This window comes from Mauremys mutica, chromosome 17 (genome assembly GCF_020497125.1).
Source record: "Mauremys mutica isolate MM-2020 ecotype Southern chromosome 17, ASM2049712v1, whole genome shotgun sequence".
Classification (NCBI taxonomy): Eukaryota; Metazoa; Chordata; order Testudines; family Geoemydidae; genus Mauremys; species Mauremys mutica.
Window position 1 is genome coordinate 21,221,233 of NC_059088.1, and position 27,759 is coordinate 21,248,991.

General features: G+C 57.6%; 1 protein-coding gene across 4 annotated transcripts in view; it reads right to left on the minus strand.

The window, feature by feature from the left end:
* SEMA6C (semaphorin 6C) overlaps positions 1 to 9,679 on the minus strand; it is a 34,887-nt gene extending 25,208 nt beyond the window's left edge. For 3 of the 4 annotated variants that reach the window (XM_044990949.1, XM_044990948.1, XM_044990951.1), the window contains exons 1-11: positions 9,561 to 9,679; positions 9,003 to 9,060; positions 8,372 to 8,428; positions 7,409 to 7,510; positions 6,356 to 6,446; positions 4,990 to 5,112; positions 4,403 to 4,491; positions 3,505 to 3,722; positions 1,815 to 1,946; positions 1,171 to 1,326; positions 183 to 356 (exon numbers count right to left, since the gene is read on the minus strand). In XM_044990949.1, the coding sequence (XP_044846884.1) occupies positions 183 to 356; positions 1,171 to 1,326; positions 1,815 to 1,946; positions 3,505 to 3,722; positions 4,403 to 4,491; positions 4,990 to 5,112; positions 6,356 to 6,446; positions 7,409 to 7,510; positions 8,372 to 8,428; positions 9,003 to 9,060; positions 9,561 to 9,598 (1,238 nt within the window). In that variant the 5' untranslated portion in view covers positions 9,599 to 9,679. Of the gene's footprint in view, positions 1 to 178; positions 357 to 1,170; positions 1,327 to 1,814; positions 1,947 to 3,504; positions 3,723 to 4,402; positions 4,492 to 4,989; positions 5,113 to 6,355; positions 6,447 to 7,408; positions 7,511 to 8,371; positions 8,429 to 9,002; positions 9,061 to 9,560 lie in introns of those variants that run through there. The other variant, XM_044990952.1, reaches the window with a different exon arrangement.
* Between the last annotated feature and the right edge of the window lie 18,080 nt (positions 9,680 to 27,759).

The following is a 27,759-nucleotide window of genomic DNA, read 5'->3' on the forward strand; positions in this document are numbered from 1 at the left end:
CAGGAGTCCTGCTCTAAGCCCTAGATCCCGTGTCCCCAAAACTGAGGCCAGAACCCAGGAGGTTCCTCTAATCCACTAGGTCTCACGCTCTCCAGTGAGCACTTTGCTTGGTCTCCATCCCTCCGTCCAGGCGCCCCTCCCACAGGGCTGTGCGGCGCGCCCACTGCCCCGGCTGCACTCACTGGGCCGGGCTGTAGACGCTGATCTCCTCCAGGAGCAGGGTCTCCACGCTGGAGTTCTCCTTCGTCCCGGTAAGAACCTTCAGCACCTTCCCGTCCTCCGAGCCGAGGAACAGCACCGTGTAGTTCCTGTGGGGGCCGGCGGCTGTGTCGACTGCCAGCTGGGTCAGCTTGTACCTGCGGGGGGCGGCAGGGAGCGAGGTCAGGGCACGAGCCTGGTGTGGCAGCCATTGGACACACAGACACATGAACATGCATGTGCACCCACGTGTGTGCACATGAATGCACGCCCCTGCACATGCACTATTGCACAAGGGAAAAACATAACAGACATGCGCACATACCCGTGCACACGTGATCACACCTCCAAATGCATGCACACGTGCCCAATGGGCACACACAGAACCGTATCTGGGCATGGCGCACGCACATGCAAACGCACGCCATTGGGCACACACGTGTCACACATGTGAACACACCCCCGTGAACACGTACACATCCGCGCACACCGGTACGTGTGCAGAGGCCGGTCTGTCGCCAGGGCCCAGGTGGTTTATTCTCACTGACCACTGGCCAATAGTAATAATAGTAACAGTATTACTGGCCCCAAAGGATCCCAGCCCCAAGAGCCCGGGGTCGACTGCCTCCACCACTGATGGCTGCCCCCCAATCCCAGGCAGAGCCTGGTGCAGTTCCCCTTCCCTGGGCACAGCCGGCCGGAGGATCAGGCCGCACGGGGCTGTTTAGGGTGAGCCATCAGGGACTAGGGCGGACAGGCTGAAACGGAGCCAGAGGACAATTTAGCAGGGAAAACGTCCGGACGGCATCAGCTGCCGGGGGAAGGGCTGGGAGCCCTTTTGCCCTAGGTTGAGACCATCTTGATGGGGGCAAGTGCGGTACAGGAGAAGCTGGCCCTGGGCTAGGTGGACCTGGCCGGGGTTGAGGGTTCCCCACCTCGGCTGCCCCTCCAGCCCCAGCACCCACGTGGTACCTGCTGGTGGTCTTGGTGAACCAGGGCCTTCCCGTGGCGGCGGGCACGGCCTCGTCCAGCAGCGGGTAGGACTTGATGAAGGCCAGCGTCTCGTCGGGGAACTCATTGGAGGTTCTGTAGCCGGCCGCTTGGCCAACGCTGGCGCAGCTGCCTGGCCTGCAGGGACGGAGAGAATCCAGATGTAGGCGCGGGCGGCCCAGGAGTGGCACCTCAGCTAGCACCGGGGAGGGGGCAGTGTCCCCCCTACTGTAGCTGCTCCACACGCCCAACTCCCAGTCCCATCCACAGGGTTGGACTGGGGAGCCCCCCAGGGAGCCGATGTTGCATTAACAAAACCTTGTGTCCACCTCGTTACATAATTAAGGTGCCAGGGTAGAACCCCCTAGACCCCACTTCCCCGCTTGGAAGAGGCTCCCCCCCCCCGCTCCAACCACTAGACCATACTCCCCTCCAAGAGCCGGGAGAAGAACCCAGGAGTCCTGGTTCCCAACCCTCTGCTCCGATGCCCAGGCCACGGTTCTAGCTCCTAGTCCCAGTGCTGGAAATAGAACCCAGGAGTCCTGGCTTCTGGCCCATTGCCTTGACGGGCAGGGCAGGGGCTGTGCCCAGTAACAGCTCCATTTCGGGGAGGGGGGGTTGTTTACCTGGGTTTAGGCACCTTCTCCTCCGGGACTGGGGTCCAGGCGGAATCCGCGTTCTTCTGCTCCTTGAACTTCCCGGCGAACGCCCGCTCGATGTCGTCCAGGTAGAAGGCGCAGACGGCCGAGCCGGTGATGCTGGTGGGGTGGGAGAGATGAGGGGAGGCGTGAGTGGGGCTGCCGGTGGCTCCAACCTCCACCCAGCTGCTGCTGGGCCCAGCTTGGATTCACCCCCCCGCAGCCATCCCCCTCCCTGTCACCTTCAGGCCCCGACCTCCTCAGGGGGCTGCAGCAACCTAGGGGGCTAATAGGGTCAGAGGCTGCGACGCGAGGGGTGGGGGTCACAGGCAGTGTATGGGCACCCGTGAGCAAGGAGGGGCTAGAGCCCCATTGCCCCCTCCCCCCCCGGCATCTCAGTCCATCTCAGACCCGCCACAAGTCCCCCTCCCCCGCATCCCGTTCCAATCCCACCCCCACCCCAGGACTCTCCTCCAACCCCTCCCATCCTGTCCTCCCTACACCCCCTCCTGCCCAGCACCCCCTCACCCAGCCAGGGTCCTCCTCCCTTCATACCCTGCCCCACACATTTACCCCTTCCCCAGTCAGCACCCCCCACCAGCCCTAAATCCCCCTCCACCCCCCATGATACCCCCTAGTCTCTTTCCATCCCCCCATAATGGGCACAATCCATTCCCCCCCACAGTCCCTCCGCATCCTGGGAAATGGCCCCCACGGTGGTGGGTGAGGGGGGTTTTCTTATTGTAGGGTCTCTGGGCTCTGCACACTGGTTTGTTATTGTAGGGTCTCTGGGCTCTGCACACTGGTTTGATATTGTGGGGTCTCTGGGCTGTGCACTCTGGTTTGTTATTGTAAGGTCTCTGGGCTGTGCACACTGGTTTGTTATTGTAGGGTCTCTGGGCTGTGCACACTGGTTTGTTATTGTAGGGTCTCTGGGCTGTGCACACTGGTTTGTTATTGTAGGGTCTCTGGGCTGTGCACTCTGGTTTGTTATTGTAGGGTCTCTGGGCTGTGCACTCTGGTTTGTTATTGTAAGGTCTCTGGGCTGTGCACACTGGTTTGTTATTGTAGGGTCTCTGGGCTGTGCACACTGGTTTGTTATTGTAGGGTCTCTGGGCTGCGCACATCACTTGTTATCATAGGGTCATTTATAAAGAATCCCAATGGGCTTTGCAGGCAGGAAGTGACAGGGCGATGGGGAAGGCACAGCAGGGAGATTTATAGAATCCAGGCCCCCTCCCACAGCTCTGCGCCTGCCCCTTTCAGCCTTTTCTAACAGGCTCCTCTGCTCCACATGGGAGCCTGTCACTGACAGGAATGGATGGATTCTCCCACCCCCCGGGAGGCAGGAACGTTTCCTTATCCCCACTGCACGGATAGGGAAACTGAGGCACAGTGCGATCAAGTGACTTATCCATGGGTCACATGGGAAGTCAGTGGCAGAGCCAGCTCCCTCCTCCCGAGGCTGGGGAGTGGATCTCGACCCTTCCCCTCCTGCCAGCACCCTCAGACTCTTCAAGAGGCCCCTGAAGGCACACGATGTTTTGCAGGCACATGGCATCCCAGCGCCACACTCCAGGGCCTGGCACCCCTGGGTGCTGCTGGGCCGTTAGCAGGAAGGCCCAGGCGGACCCACCCCACTGAGCGAGCCGGCAGGGCTGGAGGGGGGCTGCAGTACCTGTTGGACTGGGTGGTGAACACCCCGAAGACGGCGGGGCGCCCGTTGACCTGGAAGACGTCGGTGACGGCCTGCAGCACGTCGAAGTAGAAGAAGGCGTCTCCGGGCACGGAGCAGTTGAGCCGGGCCTTGAGGAAGGAGGTCCAGTACTTCTCCAGCACGCGGGGAGAACCCCCCATGTCGTTCTTACACACCCGGCCCACGCGCGAGAAGATCACCTGCCGGGACAGGGCACTGGTTACGGGGAGGGGCCGGCCGGCCCCGCCGGGGGCGCTAACACTCAGCTCCAGCCAGGCTAAGGTGCCCTGCGGCAGGCCCAGCCTTTGGGCTGAGTGCTTACGCTGCCTTGGATTAGGACGCTGGGGGGACGGGGGTGTTCTCTTCCTGCTGTGGGGCTCCACTGAAGCACGGCCTGGCCAGAGGCCACAGCGATGGGCACACGGCAGGCTCCAAGCCTAAAGGGTGCTCAGTACCCAGCTGCTCAGTACCCAGCAGCTCCCACTGAGAATCCCCCCATGGAGAGCAACGGGGAATCCCTCCCATCCCCCTATGGAGAGCAAGGGGGAATCCTGCCCATCCCCCTGACAGCACCGGGACAGGGATTTAGAAAGGGGCTTTAAGGGTTCAGGGATCCCATCAGCTTCCCTGTCTATGGGATTTAGATGCCCAGATACCTTCGACCCCATTGCAAAGCCCAGGCTGGGAGGTGCTGGGCTACCCTTTGGCTGTCAGGCCGCTACCATGTCCGGGCACCGGGGTATGGCCACACTGGGCTGTGGGTGCCCCAGAGGGCATGGTGCCCCCGACTGCCAGCATGCCAACCCCCGCCTGCCATGGTTGCACCCCATCCCTTGCGGCCTGGCCACGCTGAGTCCCCTCGGCCCCACCCAGCACTCACCCTGCCCAGCGTGGTGTATTCCATGGAGATCTCCCGGAAGAAGACGTAGACGTAGTTCCCATACTCCAGGGCGTGGAGGAAGTGGGGCTCTGCGGGGAGGGGCAGAGACAGGGGGTGGAGCCATTATGATACATGTGTTGGCCTCAGGCACCAGCCACATGAGGAGCGCGAAGCACTTTGCAGCTATTAATTCAGGCTGCCTCGGAGCCCTGCCCCCCCGAGGGCTGGGTCACTGTTATCCCCACTAGACATGGGGGGAAACTGAGGCAAAGGGTGGGGAAGGAGCTAGTGGCAGAGCCAGGGATAGAATCCAGAAGTCGAGCCTCACCTGCTCTAACCACCAGACCTCACTCCCCTCCCAGAGCTGGGAACAGAACCCAGGAGTCCTGGCACTCAGCCCCCCTGCTCTAATCACTAATCTATGCTCCCTGCTAGCGCTAAGGTTCCTGCTAGTTCCCTTGATATGAGTCATGGGACAGCTCTAAGCGAATCCTGGCCTGGGGGCAAGGCTCCCGAATGCGACGTAGTCCTGCTGCTCCCCCGCTCCCCACCAGCCGGGGCTTCCCCGCGGCTTCTGGCCCCCTCACCTCGCAGCCACTTGGAGTCGTACTTGACGGTGCGGAGCACGGGGCTCCTCTCGCCCAGGCTGCGGTAAATCACCGCGTCGCTGGCCTGGAAGTCTGCCACGGTGGCTGAGTACAGGTTCCCGTCTGGGAGGGGGGAGGAAGAACGAGAGAGAGAGGGAAGGAGGGAGAGAAAAGGGGAGATTAGATACACAGATAAATAGAGGGAGTGTACGGGGATGGATAGATAGATAGATAGATAGATAGATAGTACGGGGATAGATACATAGAGGGATTGAACGGGGATGGCTGGATAGATAGATAGACAGAGGTGTTGTATGGGGATGGATGGATGGATGGATGGATAAAGGGTTGAATGGGGATAGATAGATAGATAGATAGATAGATAGATAGATAGATGGGTGTGTATGGAGATAGACAGACAGACAGAGGGGGTGTATGGGAACGGGACAGACACATTTAGGGTGACCAGACAGCAAATGTGAAAAATCGGGACAGGGGGTGGGGGGTAAGAGGAGCCTATATAAGATAAAGACCCAAAAATCGGGACTGTCCCTATAAAATCGGGACATCTGGTCACCCTAGACACATTCGATAGATAGACGTGTAGGAAGGAAGGAAGGAAACATGAGGCTGGAGCTCAGGGAGCTGTCTAGTGTAATGCAGATGGGCTTGTCCAGGGGTGCCCCACACGTGCCCCATAGCGCCCAGTCCTGGTAACCTCGGGGCAAGGACTGAGCTGGTCACCATCAAGGGTTTATCCCTGGTGAACTGAGCTAACAGGCAGCTTCTGCCCCTCTCAATGGGATGCTGCAGGCCGGCCCCTGGGGGGCGTTGTCCCATGGGCTCTGTGTGCGAACGCTCCCGTGTGTCAATGCACACGCATCAGAGATGGGTCCCAGCCCCTGCCCCGCAGACCCAGTGCTCCCCAGCATCAGGGTGTCCGAATGAAAACTCCCGTGTGGGTCAGAGTTGTGTGCAAACTCCCCCCTGCAGCCCCAGAATAACCCCCAGGTCCGGACACCCTGGGGGAGAACAGGGGTCCGAACCCCAAAGAATAAGCAATTGACTCAGCTGATGGTGCACAATGTGACAGGACTATGATGCTCACTGACATTACGCTTTAAAGTCTGTGACCAAACAAAGGGAGAAGCGGCTTTTCCCCCAGGCAGGCTGGTGAGTCATGACTGGCTGCACAGTGCGACCACTTGCCTGTGCAATTGCGTATTCTATGGGAATCAGACCCCCTTGTTCTCCCCATGGGGTATCTGGACCCTGAGTGTCACCCCCACATCCCAGCACAGCATCTGGAGGCTGGCTGCCCCCCTCAGCTTGTGTCCCACCACCCGCCGAGGGTGCGGCAGCGTACCTGCAAAGAGGGCAACGTTGGTCTGCTTGGCATCAAAGGGGCAGCGGGCCTGGCCATTCAGCTCCTCCCCTTCCTGCTCCAGGCTGCTGATCTGGGAACCAAGGGCCGAGGTGAACTCATGGGCCACGCGGATACCACCCCAGGGCCCTACAGGAGAGCGCGCCGCAGCGATGCATGGGGCCCCGTCAAGGGAGGGCTGAGCTGGGCTGACCCGGGCTGACCCGCACAGATCCTGGGTGGCCTGAGAATCCTGTGGCACCTTATAGACTAACAGACGTTTTGCAGCATGAGCTTTCGTGGGTGAATACCCACTTCTTCAGATGCAAGAAGTGCATCTGAAGAAGTGGGTATTCACCCACGAAAGCTCATGCTGCAAAACGTCTGTTAGTCTATAAGGTGCCACAGGATTCTTTGTTGCTTTTACAGATCCAGACTAACACGGCTACCCCTCTGATACTTGATGGGTGGCCTGAGTGCAGCCCACGGAGCGGATGGCCACCCCATTACCTTTGATAGGGAAACACGGCCCATGAGGCCTCCTGCTCCCAGCATGCATTGCCCCACCCTGACCCTGGGGGAATCGGACAAGGCGCGCTCATACCTGGCCTGGGGGAGACTCCAGTCTGTGGGACCCACTCACTCCTTGGCCTCTCTGCTGAGGCTGCCCACAAGGGGGTGGTTTCTGAGTCCTGGACACCTGGGCTCAGCCCAAGCTAACTCATTTCACTTGGAGGTCACCTAGCAGCCACCTGCCGGCCCGGCCTTTGAGCCCTGAGCCTGGATTGGAACCTAAGAGCCCTGCAGCACGATCGTTGGAAGTTCACTGGAGCCTAACCAGATTTGCCCAGGCACGTGGGCCACCAGGAACAGCCCTGAGCGTGTGCAGGGCGCTAAGTGAGAGAGGGATCCAGCCAGCAACCGGTGCCCATCCACCTCCCAAGCCCCACCACCTCAGCCCCCGCATGAGCTCAGCAGGGATTGGGCTTGGTCCCCGTGGGGCTCTGTGATGCTGCAGACAGGCCAGTGCGGGGGACGGGTGGGTGGTGCCCTCACCTTGTAGGTCCGGCACACGGGATTGAAGGAGTTCGTCCCGCAGGCGAAGAGGGTCCGATCATTCTTGGGCACCAGCACCTTGATGTAGTTATAGCATTCGTCCTGCGGGGGGTTAGCCATGATCCAAATGAAAGGGGGTTGGGGTAGGGGTGAGGGATTGCGGGGGGGCATGGCTTTGCCTAGCACTGGGAAGGAGGAGGTCTGAGGGGTGGGGGTGAGCTCCCTGGTATAGGGGAAGTGCAATCAGGTGGTATGGGGGAGCAAAGAAGGGGGCATGGTCAGCTGGCTCTGATGGGGGTGCGGAGTGAGTCACCTGGGGCGGTGTGGGTATGCAGATCACCCGGCACCAGAACCTGGGTTAAGTGATGAAGAAAGGAGCCAGGAACCAGGAGATGTCACATTTCCCTAGCCCCTTCCAGCCTGGAGGATCTCAAAGTGTTTTGGAAGCTTGTGCCTAGAGCACCACTGGAATGCAGCCACCTCTGGGGTGGAGGGCAACATCTGACAGGCACATGGGGTATGGCACAACCCTGCGGGGTGGGGCCCTGAGCCAAACCCCCCGACCGCTGATGCTGTAGATGTCATGGGCTTTGGACTGGGCCCTTAGAGCGCATCTCCCAGGAAGGGGGGATGAATCTCCCAAGGCGCCCAGAGCTGCTCCCTGCTATAGGAGCTCAGAGACCCACGGGGAATGGGCGACAGGGGATGGATCACTTGGTGATCACCTGTTCTGTTCATTCCCTCTGGGGCACACGGCGCTGGCCACTGTCGGCAGACAGGATACGGGGCTAGATGGACCCTTGGTCTGACCCAGTGGGGCCGTTCTTATGATCTCATATGGGGGAGAGAGGCTCCAGGACTTGCACAGGGGCATTTCCAGACTCCAGCTCTCCCTTCTCCCTGGGGTGGCCGAGGAGTGAACATCTGTACAGGAACATCTGGAGGCAGAGCCACATTTCTTACCCGCAGCTTCCCACGCATGGCGCAGTTCTTCATGTCCTGGGTCTTCCAGGTGAGATGCTAGAGAAGGGGTGAGGGAGGCAAAGGAAGGGGGTTAGGAGGGGCACAGAGGTGTTCTGGGGGGAGCATGGGACCCCGCAGGCGTCTGGCTAAGGAAGGGAAGGGCAGGACGGCAGCGGAGGTCACAGGATGCTCTGTGGACAGCCCCAGCCAGCAGCTTTTAACTCTTGGGGAGGGATAGCTCTGGGGTTTGAGCATAAGTGGGGGAGGGATGGCTCAGTGGTTTGAGCATTGGCCTGCTAAACCCAGGCTTGTGAGCTCAATCCTTGAGGGGGCCATTTAGGGAACTGGGGTAAAAATCTGTCTGGGGATTGGTCCCCCTTTGAGCAGGGAGGTGGACTAGATACCTCCTGAGGTCCCTTCCAACCCTGATCTTCTATGATTCTTGAGTAGCGTGAGCCAAGAATGCCCAGGCCACTGTTCTAACCCCTCAACCCTGAGGTGAAAAAGAACCCAGGAGTCCTGTTCCCAGCCCCCTGCTCTACGCACTGCACCCCATTCTGACATGAGGGAAGATTGCCAAACAGTCCCACCCCACCCCAGTACCATGGCGGTGACTCCCCTTCCTCCTTACCCTGTCGGGATAGAAATCCTCTGGGGTCTGGCTGAGGTCAAAGGCATAAACGTGGTCCCTGTGGAGAGAGAGCAGGAAACGTGATGATCTCCTGAGCACGGGAGGAGGCAAAAGGACCACGGCTGATGGCAGGGGGTGTGTGATGGTGGATGTGAGTGTGCTGTGGTCACGTGGAAGGTGTGTGAGCGGGCTCTGATTGTTTGAGGGGACCCTGTGCGGGATGGGACCATGCTGTGTGTGTGAGGCCATGTGCACCCTGCGGGGTGTGGGAGGGGGATGCACGCACTGTGGCTGGGTGAAGGGCGTGTGCACGCTGTGCTTGTGCGAGAGGCACGGGAGGTCTGTTCTGTGGCTGTGGGGCTGCGGGAGGGGGTGTGCTCACTCCAGCTGGGCGAGGGGCATGGGCACAGGTGGCTGGGCGAGGGGGGTGTGCACACACGTCTGGGCGAGGGGCCTGTGCACACTGGCAGCTGGGCGAGGGGTGTAGGGCCCCCGCGTTGCACGGGGGGGGGTGCCCTGGCACGATGCCCCCTGGGAGCAGTCTCTCTCCTCACTCACCGCGCGGCGATGAAGAGCGTCTGGTTGAGCCGCAGCATCCTCTGGAAGTCCAGGCCGAGCTGCGCCGTGTCATTGTCGCCGGTGAGGCCTCGGAAGCAGGGGTATGCGGACGTCGCTGGTGGCAGAGAATAGGGCGGCCATTATACGCTTCCACCTCCCCCAGCACGGGTCCACCCCCCCCCCGCACGATGGCCACCAGTGACATCCCAGCACAGCAGCTGAGGGGAAACCCCCATAGTGTCCTTCCTACGTCACCCCCCACACCCCACTTATAGACCCTGTTCCGTTCCCAGGGGTTCATTCCAGACTTGGGGAGACACCCCAGCCCAGGCAGGGGCCACCCCATTTGCTCTCCCTCTGGTGGGGAGGGGGGGACATGTCGTGGTCCCGGCAGCAGGCCATGTGGTCTAGCAGCCGTGGCCAAGGCCACTACGTGGCTCGCCCAGTGTCCTGTCCTGCAGGCAGCTGCCTCGGGTGACACGAGCCTGGCAGGTCTCAGCCCAGGCCCGTGGCTCGACAGCCGTGGGCTCCCTGCTCCGGGAGGCAGCGTGGAGGGCGCGACCGGGCTGGCTTACTCGGCAGGCCCACGGTGCTGAGGGGAGCGAGGTCCTTGGGGAAGGAGAGCGCGGATGGCAGCAGGCATCGGCCCAGCAGGAGGAGCAGAGCGGCCGCAGCAGGGCAGGAGGGGGGCATCCTCGTGGCCTTCCCAGCCGGAGAGCAGAGCGGAACCGGCTGGGCCTTACGACTGGACCATCGCTCGCTCGCCCATCAGCAGGCCCTGCGGAGACAGGGGGAGGCTGTCACTGTCACATCAACCTCGGAGCCCAGGCTGCTGCCTCCATGCAGCTCCTCCTCCTCCTCTCCGGAACATGGAGGCGCCCCCCCCCCGCGCCTCACAAGCCCTCGTTCCACCCCAGAGCCAGGGCGGGGTGAACAAAGGGGCTGTGCCAACGGAGCTGGGGCCGGGGGAGCTTCCCGCAGGCTCTGCCTCCCTGCCGACGCGCTCCAGCCCTGCCTTCCGGGCACCCCCTCTTCTTCAGCTAGCGCCCCCCTCAGGTTGCTTCTGGTCGATGCCTCGTGGGGCATGGCACAGGAAGGACGGAGGTTAATCCCTCCAGCGACAGGGCTCTGAAAGGAGGGTGCTGTGCAGACAGAGAGGCCTGGGGTGAAGGGCAGCTAGCACTGGGTCGGTCCAACCGGGCACAGGGGGGAGGGAACGGGATGCACACGGGTGCCGTGAGTCAGGCTGGGCAGGCGCCAGAAAAGCCGGTAAGGCCAAATGGAAGCAAGATGGTCAATCCGCGCCCACAACCTCCGCCCCCCCACCCCCACAACAAAAAATTAATTTAAGAGTCTATCGGTAACAGCAGATTCAAAAGGCCAATCGGAGGGAAAGGCAGATACAGGCAATTGGCCAGCATTGATTCACTAAAGCCCACAGCGTCCCTGCGAAGGCATCACCACTTCGTTATACAGCTGGGGAAACTGAGGCAGGCGGGGAGGGGAGGGTGACTGCCCCAGGTCATACATCCGGTCAGCTGCAAATCTTGGGAAAGAACCCATAACCACTAGATCACACTCCCCTTCCCTAGAGACCAGAAGCCCTGACGCCTATGTCCTTGCTCTAACCATTGGCTTACGCTCCCCTGCCAGAGCTGGAGAGAGAAGCCAGGAGTCCTCACTCCCAGACCCTCCTGCTTTGCCCCTAGACCCCGCTGCCCTCCCAGGGCTGCAAACAGAACCCAGGAGGCCGGATGCTCAGACCTTGTAGCCTGATTCTTATTTACATTAAGACGTCATTGTGCCCCCGGCAGCATAATGGGTCCATTAAGGGAGCATCAGCTTAATTTACCCCTGTTTTAAGGCCTTTTCACTTTGCCCGTCTTTCCCAGCCCACCCACCGCCCCGCTCTAACCACTAGACACCATGCCCAAGCCAAGGGCCCCTACAAGCAGCCACATGGGATTGGGGGATGCTGAGGACTGCTGAAAACTCAGGCCTGTTCCGACAGGAGCACAGAAAACCCTGCCCAGGGTGCACCCGTCCTCGCAATACCCGGTCGACGCGGGTGCTTTGGGAGCGCGGGCTCCACCCCAGCAGGGAGGGGCAGGGGCGTGAACACCCCCCCCAGCCCCCACTTTGTCCTGCGGGCTGGAGCTCTCCCCAGGTCAGGTTATAAACAGGGTACCAGACCCTCACCCGGCCCCGCCCGCATATGGGGCTTGTAAGCATTAGGGAGCAGCCGCTGGAGCAAAGGGTCGAGTTACAATGGGAGCTGCAGCCCCAGATCTGGGTTGTGGGGGGAGGAAGGGAGCAATCAGAGGGGGAAGAACGTGGGGGCAGGGGAGAAGCAACCCCATTTCTCCCCCTCCCCCGATGCCAGAGGACCCACACCTCTTCCCCAATCCCCTTTCAGTTGGATCATGGCTAACCCCCTACATCAAGGTGCTGCTGCATGAAGTAGTAACAACCCAGATACATGGTTTCCGCCTTCTGCACCCCCACTGAAAAACTGTTCCACCACCACTGATACCTGGGCGTGTGTAAGGCACATGTGTGTGTGAGTGTATCTGTGTGTGTGTGAATGTATGTGTAAGTGGTGCGTGCTGTGTAGAGCACTGCGTGTGTGTGAAATGGTTGTGTATGTGTATACCAGTGAGTGTGTATACCTGTATGTGAGCAGGTGTGGGAGGCGTGTAAGGGGTGTGCATGTATAACTTTTGTGTGTGTGAGGTGTATAAAGTGTGTGTGTGTCTATGTTTATATGTTGTGTGTACAGGCTGTGTGTGAGGGCTGTGGGGGATGTATAAGGCGTATATGTGTCTATGTAAACCTGTGTGTGGAAAGATTGTGTGTGTATACCTGTGAGCGGGTGTATAAGAGATGTGTGTGAGTCTATGTATAAATGTGTGTGTACAGGCTGTGTGTGAGGGGTGTATAAGGGGAGTTGTAAAAGCTGTGTGTGTGAGGGGGTGTTGGAGTGTATAAGGGCTGTGTGTGAGCGGGGTGTGGGAGTGGAAAAGGGGGTGTATGGGCTGTGTGAGGGGGTGTTGTATAATCTGTGGGGGGGTGTACAAGGACTGTGTGTGTGTGTGCAGGGTGTGGGGGTGTAAAAGGGGGGTGTATGGCCTGTGGGGGCGGGTGTACAAGGACTGTGTGTGTGAGGAGTGTGAGGGTGTAAAAGGGGTGTGTGTGAAGGGATATGAGAGTGTATAAGGGGGGTGTATAGTCTGTGGGGGGGTGTACAAGGACTGTGTGTGTGAGGAGCGTGAGGGTGTAAAAGGGGTGTGTGTGAGGGGATGTGAGAGTGTATAAGGGGGGTGTACGGCCTGTGGGGGCGGGTGTACAAGGACTGTGTGTGTGTGCAGGGTGTGGGAGTGTAAAAGGGGGGTGTATGGCCTGTGGGGGCGGGTGTACAAGGACTGTGTGTGTGAGGAGCGTGAGGGTGTAAAAGGGGTGTGTGTGAGGGGATGTGAGAGTGTATAAGGGGGATGTATGGGCTGTGGGGGGGTGTACAAGGACTGTGTGTGTGTGCAGGGTGTGGGGGTGTAAAAGGGGGGTGTATGGCCTGTGGGGGCGGGTGTACAAGGACTAGGTGTGTGAGGAGCATGAGGGTGTAAAAGGGGTGTGTGTACAAGGGGTGTGTGTGAGAGGTGTGGTGGAGACTCTCCCCATCTACACACCCCAGGAGAGCCACACTCTGGGCTGCCAATTAGCAGGCCCTGCCCACAGGGCCTCCCCCGGGTGCAGCGGGCAACCAGTGCCCCGGAGCAGAGGCAGGTGATGGCGTCAGAGCCGTGTGGCGCTGACGGGCGCTGACGTGGGTTGGCTCTTGCGGGAGCCTCAGAAAATCTCTCTGGTAATTCCAGGATGGAGCTCGGCGTCCCTGGAAAGTCACCGGGGTGAACCCGAGACGATTCCCCACCCTCCGTAGTTCCCACACAGGCAGGATGTGGGCTCGTCCCCCCCGGAGGGCTCCCCAGACCACAGGCAAAGCGGGGTAGAGACTAGCCAACTGGGGGGGACATGGGGGTGCTACTGCAAAGGCCAGCTCAGCAGCAGTTTGGAGCAGAGCCCCAGACGGACGGACACACACACACTTGTTTTAAAAGGAAAAACGTGACAACAAACTCTTTATCGGAGGAGTGTTTCCAGCTCCACCCCCCCTGTTCTGACCACTAGACCCAACTCCCCTCCCAGAGCTCCTTCCCAGCACTGAAAAATAGAACCCAGGAGTCCTGACTCCCAGTCCCCTCCCCACTGCTCACACCATGAGAAACCACTCCCGTCCTAGAGCCGGACGAACCCAGGAGTCCTGGCTGCCAGTCACCTGCCCTAACCACTGCTCCACGCCACCTGCTAGCTCGGCACTGTGCCCCTTTCCCCATGGGCCGTGGGAGGAGTCGGAGACCTGCCCCGGGAAGGGGAAATCGCGGCCAAAGCCCAATTAATGCCCAACACGATGACAGTTACAGGGAGGCTTGTGGAGTGGGCTGGGGGGGACCCCGTTCCAGGGCGGTTTTCCAGCCGGGAGCCAAGTGCCAGGCTTTAGAAATAACCTGGCGCGGTCAGGCCGGGGTGGTGAGCCGTGATTAGCCGGGGACGGAGTTTGTGCTGCCGGATTTATAGGGAGCGGAGGGGCTGGGGTCCCGGTTCGGGGCAGTGGGGGTTAGCCGCGGGGGAGGGGAGACAGCACTGGGGAAGGAAGGAAGGAAGAAGAGAAAAGAGGAGGAAAGGAGGCGCTAGGGACAGAGAGAGGGAGGGAGGCTGGGCTGAGTGTGAGAGAGAGGAGGGGGGTGAGTATGGAAATGACTGGGAATGAGTGTGTGTGTGGGTGGGTGTCAGTGAACGTGGGAATAGGGGTGTGTGTGTGTGTCCAGGAAGGATGAGGCTGTGTGTGTGTGTGTGTAGTCAGGCAGGGGCAATGCACAGTGTGTTTGTGTGTGTCTGCAGCTGTGGGGGCAATGCATGGTGTGTGTATCCAGGCAGCGGGATTCATGGCGTGTGGGGGCAGTAGCTGGGCTGGGACAATACATGGAGGGGATTACTGTGGGGGCGGGGTGATGCATGGGGTGTGTGTGTGTGTATCCAGGAAGGATGAGGCACTGTGTGTGTGTGTGTAGTCAGGCAGGGGCGATGCATAGTGTGTGTGTCTGCAGCTGCGGGGGCAATGAATGGGGTGTGTGTGTTTGTATGTGTGTGTGTGTGTGTGTGCGCGTGTTTAGGCAGCGGGATGCACAACCTGTGGGGGTGTAGCTGGGCAGGGACTAGGGTGACCAGATGTCCCGATTTTATAGGGACAGCTCCGATTTTTGGGTCTTTTTGTTATATAGGCTCCTATTACCAGCCACCCGGTCCTGATTTTTCACATGTGCTGTCTGATCACCCTAGCAGGGACAATGCATGGAGGGGATTACTGATGCATGGTGTGCGTGTGTCCAGGAAGGATGAGGCTGTGTGTGTGTGTAGAGTCAGGCAGGGGCAATGCGTAGTGTGTGTCTGCAGCTGCGGGGGCAATGCATGGGGTGTGTGTGTGTGTGTGTGTGTGTGTGCCCAGCTGTGGGGGAGGGATGACTGGAACACCATTTCAAGGACCCAGCCACGTATGAACTCCGGCTCCGGGTCCTGGCGCTCCGGCCCTGTGCCCTCGGAGGCTGCTGGGGTGGCCGGGCTGGAGCGCCAGGTCCTGGCGTGGTGCTGGCCATGCCGATGGACCGCCTGGGCTGTGGGATCTCTGCAGTCCGACAGCAACGCCCACTGAGTGGGGAGGGCTGGAGCCAGGTGCCTGTAGCAGAGCACCTGGGCTCCAACCCAGGGCTCCATCTCGCTGAGAATCCCAGGGCGCCCCTGGGCACGGGCCCCATCCCGCCCCTGCCCTGCGAATCTGCCCCCACACAGAATGCACTAGCAGCTGAGCAGCACAGCACCCACCACACCTGGGGGCCCGAGGTTTGGTCAGGGGTCAGCCCCCCACCCTCCTGTTGCTGTCACCTCCTGGATGCAGGCAACATCTGTGGGAGTGCAGACAACAGCTGTCATTCCCATCACCTACATGCCCCGTCCATGTATCCATCCCCTCCATCACCTACACAACCCTCTATGTATCCCTCCATCCCCTACACACCCCTCCATGTATCCATCCATCCATCCCTCCATCCCCTACACACCCCTCCATGTATCCATCCATCCCTCCATCCCCTACACACCCCTCCATGTATCCATCCATCCCTCCATCCCCTACACACCCCTCCATGTATCCATCCATCCATCCCTCCATCCCCTACACACCCCTCCATGTACCCATCCATCCCCTCCATCACCTACACAACCCTCCACAGATCCAACCATCTCTTCCATCACCTACACACCCCTCCATCCAGTCTTCCATCCAATGCCATAATACCCTATATATATACATCCATCACAATGTATATAAGCCTTCCCTTTCTCCCTTCAGTCCCGTGCCATAAACACCCGCCCTCCTTCCGTCCATCCACCCTGTTCTGTACATACCGCTCCATGGATCCCCGGATTCCCTTCATCACTGGCTATCCAGTGCCACATGCACCCGTCCATCATGGCATGTACCCTTCCTCGATTCCCGCATGCATTCATCTAACCTACCTCTCAGGATACCTGCTTCTCTGTCTACCTATCCATTCAGTGCCTTACGTGAGCCTCTCTCCAGCCACCTATCTATTATCCTGCGTGCTTCTCTACCTACGGGTTTTCCGGGAGAGCTTGCAGGCAGCAGGATCAGGCCCCTGTGTCTTCATAACAAGCTAATTCTTGCTCAGATGGGGAGCTGGGGGTGTGTGTGGGAGGAGTGGGGGGTGAGCAGGGGCTGGGAAGAGGAGAATGATTTAAGCTCGTCAGCAGGTTTGCAAGTCCCAGCACCCCATCCCCTCCCGTCAGCCCGAGCTCCCTGCTGCACTGCTAATTATGACGAGCGGCGCCATCCCAATCACCTGCTAATTGGAAGTTGGGACTGATTAGCTGTAATCTGATTGTGATGAGGCACCAGGTTAGAACAAAGACAGGCTGCCAGGCCGGTCGCTTTCTTGGGCAGTAGCCGGGAGGGCTTGGAGGGGGAAGAACCTGGCACCCTGAAGACGCCCCCCAGTGTCGGGCGTCGTTCTCAGCCACGCCCTGCTACTCAATGGAGCCGACGCACGGTCCCCCAAAGTGGGGCGGGGGGACCTGGACTCCGGAGCGGAAGGAGGTATGGCCAGTCGGCCTGGACTCTTGATCATGAAGAAAGCTGAGCTGACGCACTGGAGCACAAAGCGTAGCCGGGAGCCCTTTGCCACCAGGGGAAACATCCAGGCCTAATCACAAAACTCCATTAGCACCCAGGTCTGGTTGCTCAGTCACACATATCATCCCTCACAGCTAACAAGAGGCCCCAGGCTCCCGATGGAGGCAGGCGACCTGGGTTCTCATCCCAGCTCAGCCACCTGCCGGAGAACATTGGGCTGGAGAACCCATCCGCTCTCTGTGCCTCAGTTTCCCCTCCCCGGCATCCGTCTGTTTAGCTCGGGAGGGCTTTGGGGCAGGGATTGTCTCCCGCTCCACATCTGTCAAGTGCCCAGCACAATGGGGGCCCTACCTCAGTTGCTGCCGTAATGTAACTAAGTCGTTGTAAAAGCCAGGAAATCCTGGTTTAAACCACCAGCGGCAATTTCTCCGGAACCCCGTTCACCGCCCTGCGTCCACGCTAACCCCAGGGAAATGGAGCGGCTGCGGTCTCAGAGCGGGAGCCGGGCAAGCCCTGGAGCCGCATGGCTTCTCTGTTTGCATCTCAACTGCGCCCTGGTAATAGGGGGGATGGATGCAGCAAACCTCAGGCCGGGCTGGGGCGAAAGCTTCTAAATCGGCCGTTTATCGGCCTTTTCCAGGAAGTCTCAGCAGGCTCCTGCGGGAGGCTCACTGCATTTTGCTGTTCTTGTCTCCCAGCGCTTGTTCGTCCTGGTGATTGAGTTACAATGAAAATACACACGGCGCCGGGGCTGATCATATGGCTCCCTCGTGAGTGACTGAGCTGAGAATTCGTCCCCCCTCCCCCCTCGCTCACTGCCTGTCAGCAGCCAGGACACCGGAGGACGCTGGTTATGAACCTCCAGCCCGCACTGAATGAGAGGGGAGTCAAATCACCCCACTGACATGGCTTGCCAGCTTAGCAGTACGTCACTGCCTGGAGACAGCTAGGATGGCTAACCTTCAGCAGTGATGCCTAGTGGGTGGATCGCTACCCTGGGACTCAGGAGGCCTGAGTTCTAGACCCACCTCTATCACTAGCCTGCTGGGTGACCTTGGGCAAGTCCTTTCCCCGCCCCCGTGCCTCAGTTTCCCCATCTGTGAAACAGGGATAACAGTACCGACCTCCTTTGTAAAGGGCACTGAGATCTGTGGAAAGGCGCTATTAAAGGGTGTCAGAATGTACACAGCTTTCCCCAGATCCGGTCTGATTTCTTTTACGGGAAGCATGACGGTAGCAGGGAACGCCCCCTAACTGAGATCCGAGCCCCATTGTGCCAGGCGCTGCACAGACAGAGCAGAGCGCATCCCTGCTCCAGAGGAATCCCAGCCCAAACACATAAAGGGACAAACAGGAGCTGAGGCCTGGGATGCACAGGGTGTATCTGCAACTTGTACAGACACCCCCGAGCTGGCTTTAATCTCGCAAAGCCGTGGCAGGATGGACTTCAGCGTGGGCTAGCTGCCCACGTAATTACCCAGTGGTGGGGGTAGGGGGGGGACTTGCACAGCTGCTGCCAGGGCTTCTCCGCTCCAGCACCCGAGCAAGCCCCAGGAAATCTAGCTGGGGTACGTTTACACACGCTGCAGTCACCCCACGATTGCAGTCTAGGACAAGAGACAGCAGGTGGAGACAGCCCGGGGAGACGATTTGGGCCAGCATGACGGGCAGCGAGATCCACTTCTGCAAAGCTGGCCAGATCCCTTCCCTGGATCCCATTCCAGTGAGGAGCCGATCCCAGGTGCTGCGATGCCAGCACAGTCTATGAAAAGCCATGAACTTTGCAGGGGCGGGGAGAAAGACGGCAAAGACGCATTTTTAATATAGACCGAAAATGAATTTCTTCCCCGAGCTCCGTGCCGCGACCGTCACCATTCCCAGAATCCCAGCGAGGCGTGCGCCGAGCTCTCCTTTGTCAGCACGGCCCAGCAGGTGAGAAGGAGGCCGGGGCGGATTTATTTACACTTGATAAACTGACGTTCCAGCCGATTTATAATTAGACTGATGGGGAAGGGGCCCTTTTATGTTTTCAACACCATTTAAAAATAGATGGTGAGTAACATGGAGAGAAGGTTTCTTTTTACCCCAGGGCACAGAGTAGCCAGGACTCAGCCCTCCCTGCTACGGCTGGCCCAGGCCGTGGGCTGCGGAGCGATACACACCGGGGGATTGCAAAGGTGGGTGAGGATCATTTTTCACACTTGACAGATGGAGAAAAATGAGGCAGAGAGATGGGAAGTGACTTACCCAGCAAGGAATCAGCAGAGCTTGGTACAGAGCCTGGGAGTCTTGAGCCACCATCCCTGTGCTAACCACTAGATCACACTGCCTTCTATGGCTAGGAATAGAAGCCAGGAGTCCTGGATCCCAGTATACCCCACTCTGATGACTAGATTCCCCTCCCTACTCACAAGTGTGAAGAGACTAGCAGTCCTGACTCTCAGCCCCTCCTACTCTACCTACTAGGCCACACACCTTTCCAGAACCAGGACTAGAACCCAGGAGTCCTGCTGCTACAGCCTGCCTACTCTAACCCGCAGCAAGGAATAGAACCCAGGAGTCCTGCTGCTAAGGCCTGCCTACTCTTAACCCACAGAAAGGAACAGAACCCAGGAGTCCTGCTGGTAAGGCCTGCCTACTCTAACCCACAGCAAGGACTAGAACCCAGGAGTCCTGCTGCTAAGGCCTGCCTACTCTAACCCACAGCAAGGACTAGAACCCAGGAGTCCTGCTGCTAAGGCCTGGCTACTGTAACCCACAGCAAGGGCTAGAAGCCAGGAGTCCTGCTGGTAAGACCTGCCTACTCTAACCCACAGCAAGGAACAGAACCCAGGAGTCCTGCTGCTAAGGCCTGGCTACTCTAACCCACAGTAAGGAGTCCTGGCTCCCAATCCCATCCTACCTGTAACCCACTACACCTCACTCCCCTCCCAGAGCAGGGAACAGAACCCAGGAGTCCTGGCTCCCTGTCCTCTGCGCTACAACCTCATGGGCAGCCTAAGGGTGTTGGACTCATGCCAGTCCTACCAACTCCCTCGGTGAGTGTTGTGCCAGTCACCCCCAGTGTAACATTCACCCCCATTTCAGAAGCTGAGCAATTGGGCGGGGGGGAAACCATGGGCCGCAAATGCCTATGAATTTAGAGCAAACTGTACAGGCCTGCCATGGGGGGGGGGCATTGCTTGGGGGCTGTATAACACTGGGCAGCACAGAGCGCTAGAGAGAGGGATGGAACAATCCTGGGCCAGATCCTGACCCTACTGGGCCTGATCCCATCGCATTTCACGGGAGCAGCCCCGGTTCCTAGAGGGTCCATCAGGATCCTCCGTCTCCGGGCCCTGGAACTCGCCATGGGGTGAAATGAGTTGAGGGAGGGGGGAACTCGGGCCTGTTGCCACCTCCCCAAACGCTCCCAGCGGATTCATCACTCAACCAGCCCCCGATCTGGGAGGGGAGTGAGGAGTAGTGGGTTAGAGGATTGGGAGCCAGGACTCCTGGGTTCTATTCCTTGCTGTGGGTTAGAGTAGGCAGGTCTTACCAGTCCCGCCCAGCCCAGCCAGCCAAACCTCTCCCCCACCAAAGGGATTTAAATAACAAGACTGAACCCAAAGATCCCTGGCGCTACCATGCCAGCTGCCCGCTCGCTCTGCACGTACGTTCTCCCCCCACCCCGCCCGGTGGCTGTCTTGTCTATTTTGTCTAGGGCAGGTGCTGTCTTCTCTGTACAGCACCTGGCACAAGGAGGCCCTGTTCTCGCTTGGAAACCAGGCGCTCCCGTCATAGACAAGCTCCCCCATGGATGAACAGAGCTGTTAAGCTGGAACCTTTCGTAGCAATTACTGGCTTAGGCGCTAATCTAGCCGGGAGCCTGCATCTGGCAGTGGCTGGCATCAGCTGGAAGAGGCTGGCATAAAAAGCCCTGTGGGAGGTAGGGTAACCTGCCCCCCCTAGTCAGAACTGGAGACCGTTTTGCTCATCTAAGCAAAGGCCTCTCTGCGTTGGCTTTTCCCCACGGTACCCGGGGAGGAGCGTGGCCTGATCTCAGCCTAGCTCTGCAGGGTGGAGGAGGTGTTGGGTTTTTTCCCCTTGTTGTGCCATAAAAACGTGTCATCCTTTTAAAGCCCAGGCAAAGGGAAGGGAAGGGGTGAGGAAAAGCACAAATGCGAAGGACGACCCCCCGATAGGCTGAGAAACGGTGGAAACGGCGGCGCCGTCACGCCATCTGTCTGGCAGAAAGACACCTGCCTGGGTGGCACTATAAATAGGCCAGGAATGAGCCTGGCTCAGGCGCCAGCGAGCTGCTGTGATTGACGGGAGAGCTGCCAGACAGTGGCGGAGGGGGACAGGGTGGCTCCGGCACACGGGGCCTTTCACCTCCGAGCCTAGGGCTGGAGATTTCCCACTGGAGCCTTGGGCGCTTCTGTCTGCCTGCATCTGCTGTCTCTTCTCTTAGACTGTGAGCTCTTTGGGGCAGGGATCGTCTGTTTCTTCTGGGCTTGTACAGTGCCTAGCGCCATGGGGTCTGGGCCATGACTGGGGCCTCCTGGCACTGCCATAATACACCTAATAGAAAATGTACAGCACCTGGCACCATGGGGTCCGGGCCATGATTGGGGCTCCTAGGTGCTACCATAATACACCTAATAGATAATGTACAGCACCTGGTACCATGGGGTCTGGGCCGTGATTGGGGCTCCTAGGTGCTACCGTAATACACCTAATAGATAATGTACAGCACCTGGTACCATGGGGTCTGGGCCGTGATTGGGGCTCCTAGGTGCTACCGTAATACACCTAATAGATAATGTACAGCACCTGGCACCATGGGGTCTGGGCCGTGATTGGGACTCCTAGGTGCTACCGTAATACACCTAATAGATAATGTACAGCACCTGGCACCATGGGGTCTGGGCCGTGATTGGGGCTCTTAGGTGCTACCGTAATACACCTAATAGATAATGTACAGCACCTGGCACCATGGGGTCTGGGCCGTGATTGGGACTCCTAGGTGCTACCGTAATACACCTAATAGATAATGTACAGCACCTGGTACCATGGGGTCTGGGCCATGATTGGGGCTCCTAGGTGCTACCGTAATACACCTAATAGATATTAATAATAACTCAATAGCAGGCAAACTTTCTCTCTGTGTGGGTCATTGCCTTCCATGGGGCACAGGCATGCTCTTCCATGGCAGAGGAATCAGGGCGGCTGTGTGTACTGATGGGTGGGTCACTAGGTTAGGCTTGGGAGCTGTGAGTTCCAGACAAAGCCCTGCAATCTTGGGCCAATCACTCCCCCACGGGGTGCCTCAGTTTCCTCTCCTGGCCTGTCTCTATTTTGACTGCAAGCTCTTTGGGGCAGGAGCAGTCTCTGTGTTTGTACAGCGCCGGGCACAATGTGCCCCCTCCCCCCACTCCAGATGCTACTGCAGTACAAATAACAAGGCCCTGGCACCAGTGGGTGACAATCCAGCTCTGACTGTGCCCCCCGGTGGGCAGGCGCCGCAAAGAGGCCAAGGATGGAATGGGCCACCGAGTGTGAGCTCCTCTCCCTGTATCACAGGGCAACTCGCTGGGGTAGAACCAGGGCATTCAAAGGACCCACATACGGTTCCTAAGAGCTGCCTGATCAAATCAGACCACCGGGCAGTAGTTTAGCACCCACGCTCGTCACACGATCGGGTCTTTTAGTTGGCGCTGGTCCTGCTTTGAGCAGGGGGCTGGACTAGACGACCTCCTGAGGTCCCTTCCAACCCTGAGATTCTGTGATTCTATGATTCTTTTCACCAGCTGGGCCTATATTGCAATGCACCCCAGCCCAGCCAGATGAGCATCCCCCCATCTCCCAGCGCAGAGCACCCGGCCCAAGCAGGAAAACAGCAAGCCACCAGGGTCGGGTTAGAGACACGGGCCTGGAGCAACCCTTCCTGGGGAGTGAATTCCAAGGACAACCCGCCATACAGCAATGACAATAACGCTTGTCTCCGTTATTAGGGATATTTGCACAGCCCCGGCGCATTATGCAACGTCTCCCCACGCAATACGCCACCCCTGCAGCAATAGAGATATTTACCCTCTCGGCCAACGGGCTGGGGATTTGAACCGGCGACGCCCGAAGCGAAATGCACGAGCTGCTACGTTTGGGTGAAGGCTCCCGAGGTGGGCGGGAGACGAGACACGGCTGAGCTTGGCCACATTCATTCAGGGCGGACCGAGGCCTGCGTTACGCCGGCGGTCAGACGAGATGATGCCAACGGTCTCGTCTGGCCTTGGAATTCAGGCCTCTGGTTCCATTTGGAAAGGGGGCGCGAGGGATGGCCGGAGGCTGCGTGTGCATGTCGCAGGCGTGCCGAGGCGTGTCACAGACGTGTTATAGGCACCGCGGGGGGGGACAGACGGCTAGACACGACCTATAGCAATCGGTCACTCATCTCTACAGGGATCGATTAACCTTTCTGAGGATGCTTTATAAAGAAGACCTGATGGAAAGGTTTCCCCCATGCCCTGCGGCCCCCGTTGGCATAAGCTGGCAAAGCTCCATTGCCTTCAGCTGAGGGGGCAGGTGCTGGCATGAAGCCCCTGAGGCTGTGCCTCCCGCCATTAAGATACAGAGCGGGTCCTGCTCTCCCCCACCAACCTCAGCTTGCCTGGTGCCATCCTGTCACACTGTCTTGCCTTCCAGGTGGTCCTGTCTGCAGGAGGGTCTGCGAGGGGCTCCAGGCTGCTGGCAGGGACGGGGCAGGGAAGGCATCAGAGCTGGGGGGGCAGAGCGAGCAGACAGGTGGGGTGGGGAGTGCCAGCGTATGGCTGGCTTTGCTGCTCTGCCCTGCTGAGCTAGGCAGGTTCAGGACTAAAATAGGAGGCCCCAGATCGAAATCCTCCAGGTGCTGAGGAGTCAGGAGCTCTGGCCTCATTCCAGCTCGTTATTGCTCCTTGCTGTTGCCCAGACGTAGCTGCTTTCCAGCAACAGGTGCCTGGGATCCCTAGGCCAGTGACTGTGTCAGAGCTGCGGAGAGAACCCAGGAGTCCTGGCTCACCCCTCCACGGCCGGTCTCTCCCTTCCCGCCACCTCACTCTCTCTCTGAATCCATCAGTTCTTTTTCCGCTCTATTATTTTTAAAGAAAGATCCCAGCGCTGCTGTCGCTGCCACACGCATCATTAACGTGGTTAATTACACTGCTGCCGAAAAGCCGGGCTCAGCCGCTTCCCCCCGCCGCCCCCAGCCCCTCGCTGGCACGGCACTGCGCTCCTGGAACTACCTGTGTGAGCGTGGGGAGCGGGCTTCGGGCCTCGAGAGGTTATGGGATGGGGACTTGGATCTATTCCCAGCTCTGGCAGGGGACTGGGGACTAATGGTTAAAGCGGGGCCAGAGGGATCTGGGAATCCTGGGTTCTGCTCCCAGCTCTGGGAGGGGAGTGGCAACTAGTGGTCAGAGCCAGGCGGCGGGGGTGGGGGATAGCCAGGACTCCTGGGTTCTGTTTCCTTACTCTGCCAGTGTGGCCCTAGGTGAGTTGCTTCCCTCTCTCTGTCCCGCCTCTCCCACTGAACAAAGGCTGCTGAGACACAAACACCCTCTCTAGGGTCCTTTCCCCACACTGCGGCTGCCGAATGATGCTGAGAAGGCACCAGGCTAACGGCCAGCTACCCCACCTGTGGGTCTGGTCCCCGGTGTCCGTGACCACAGGGTAACCACCATGCACGGTGCTTGCACGGTAACAAAGACACCCCCCGGGGAGCTGTTCCCACCTTCCAGCTGTCCCGGTCTCCCAAAGCAGCTGCTTCCATCCAGCACTGGGGGGACAAAGGGCTTGGTCCTGCAGAGGGAAGATTCATCTCCTGTCCAGCTACCGATTCCCCATGGCTCCCCTATCACCCTCAAGGAAGGAGAGGGGAGATGGGAGCCTGGACTGCAGTTTCCAGCCCTGCCTCCCAGGGGGGTCCCATTCCTGCATGTGGGACAGGGACAGACATGGGGATGGGAAGCTGCTCTGAGCCTCCTTTGAATCCCCTGTATCCAGGCAGCCCAGCCGGGGTATAAAGTAGAGCAGTCCCGAGGTGGCTCTAACTTACTCTCTGCTTCCCATGATCCCTTTGGGGTCAGAGAATAGCCAGAGCGCAGTGTGCTCTGACCACACGCCCAATGCTGGGGGGCTACCAGCAGGGCTGGTGCACAGGGAGGCTGTTTCCACTCACTCCAAGGTCCTTTTATGCTGCCGGGAGGGGAGGGGCAAAGAGGCCAGAGAATTGCCCCCTCCCCCGCACACACCCTCATCTCTCGTTCAGCAACATTTTGTGGTTTAATGCAAATTTAATGGTAGACAATTAAGCTCTGCGTCAAAGAGGATCCTGCCAGTAACAACCGCTCCCGCAGGCCCGTTCAGCGGTAATTTGTGTCAGCCTCAAATTGGTGCTCGGCTGCAATTTAAATATCATCTCTAACTGCGGATGCGTCGCCTGGGCTGGGGACTTGTAGAGAAATCAGTGTGCCACAGGTAGGGAGGTGGGCCGCACGTCTGGGTGGGGTGCTGATCCAGCTCCCACCGCTATGGCAATAAACAAGTGGAGAGTTCTGGGATTTATCTGCGAAGGTCCTCTTTGTCCCCATTTAACTGGCAGGGAAACTGAGGCACATCACACATTTTTTTTTTTGTAAATGATTTGGAGGTGGGAATAGAAGCGGGTCTCCTAGGTCCCAGAAGTGTCCTACCAACAAGCCTACTTTGGATTACAGTGCAACTGAAAGGCCCCTGATCACACTAGGCAGCAGGGCAACCAGCTCCTTACACACTTGTCTTAAATGTGTAGCAAAAAAACAAGAACAAGAACGGCATGAGACTTCAATTTGAGTGACACAAGCTGGAGGTCTCAGGCTGCCAGCTGTGAAACATCCTTGGAATTTCTAAATATTATAGATTGCAATTTCCTAACTCAAAACATGTTGCAGCCAACACCGGGGAATACTATATTAGACCTGGTCTTGACAGATAAAGAGGGACTGATCACAGAACTAACAATTAATGGTAACTGAGGTATAAGTGATCAAGACTTGATCACATTTATAATGTACGTGCAGAATAAAGTCCAGACCAGCCATAGATATATTTGGTGCTTTACAAGGGCCAGTTTCACAAAGTTGAAAACAATTATGAGCCAAATCAGCTGGGAGGAATAATTTAATCAGAAAAATGTGAAAGATCATCGGGAATTGCTTAAGAACGCTTTAGATGCCCAAGAAAACACAATTTCACAATCAAGGAAGAAGGCTGTATTGGTTAAAAAAAGCCAACAGTCTGGTTTAGAGGGGAAGTGAAGACAGCTAAAATAATAAAAAAATAATATATATAAAATGGAAAAGAGGGGGAAGTTGATAGTGACAAAAATAAATCAGAAGTTAGGAACTGTAGAAAATTGATAAGGGAAGCAAAGGACACAAGGAGACCGCTATGTCCAGCAGAGTTAAGGACAATAAGGAGTTTTTTAAAGTATATTAGGAAAAAAAAGAATCTTAACAATGATATTGGTCCATCAGTAGATGGAAATGGTAGAATTATCAAGAACAATTCAGATAACGCAGAAGCGTTCAATTAATATTTCTATTCTGTATTTAGGAGAAAAACAGAAGACAAGACTTTTATTTCCACTAGTATCTCAGGTGGATAAACAGCAGCTACTAAAGTTAGACATTTTTAAATCGGCAAGTCTGGATAACTTGCATCCAAGAGTTTTAACAGATCTGGCTGAGGCGCTCGCTGGACCGTTAATATTGCTTTTCAATAAGTCTTGGAACACTGGGGAAGTTCCAGAAGACTAGAAGAAAGCTGCTGCTATGCCAATATATAAAAAGGGTAAATGGAATGACTGTCGGTCTGACACTGCACCCTGCAAGATAAAGCAGTGGCTGATATGGCACTCGATTAATAAAGAATTAAAGGAGGGTAATATAATTAATGCCAATCAACATGGGTTTATGCAAAATAGATCCTGTGTAACTTGATCTTTTTTTGATGAGATTACAAGATTGATTGATAAAAGGAATAGCGTTGATGTAATAGACAAACTTCTGCACGGCATTTTGATGAAAAAACTGGAAAGCTATCAAATTAACATGGCACAGATTAAATGGATTAAATGCTGGCTCACTGATAGGTCTCCAAACGTAACTGTAAACAGCGAGGGGGCGTGTTTCTAGTGGGGTCCTGCAGGGATCGGTTCTCGGCCCCACGCTATTGAACATTTTTATTAATGAAGAAAACAGAAAAGCATCACTGATTAAGCTTGCAAATGATGCAAAAATTGAGGACGTGGTAAATAACGAAGAGGCCGGGTCACTGATACAGAGCGATCTGGATCGCTGGGTAAACTGAGGGCACGCGCGTACATCTAGGAACAAAGAACGCAAAGCATACTTACAGGACGGGGACTCTGTCCTAGGAAGCAGGGACTCTGAACAAGATCCGGGGTGTGTGTGGGGGAAGGTTCTTGGTGGATAATCAGCTGAACATGAGCTCCCAGTGCGATGCTGGGGCCAAATTGGCTACTATCCTAGGAGGCATGAAGAGTGGAATGGGGAGTAGGAGCAGAGAGGTTATTTTACCTCCGTATCTGGCACTGGTGCGACCGCTGCTGAAACCCTGTGTCCTGTTCTGGTGCCCACAGTTCAAAAAGGATATTGAAAAATTGGAGAGGGGACAGAGAAGACCCTCCAGGATGATTAAAGGGTTTGAAAACCTGCCTTAGAGTGACAGACTCCAGGAGGTGAATCTATTTAGCTTAACAAAGAGAACGCTACGGGGTGACTCGATCACAGACTATAAGGACCTAGATGGGGAACAAATATTTAATAACGGGCTCATCAGTCTAGCCGAGAAAGGTCGAACACCATCCAACGGCTGGAAGTTGAAGCCAGACACATTCAGGCTGGAAATAAGGTGCACGTT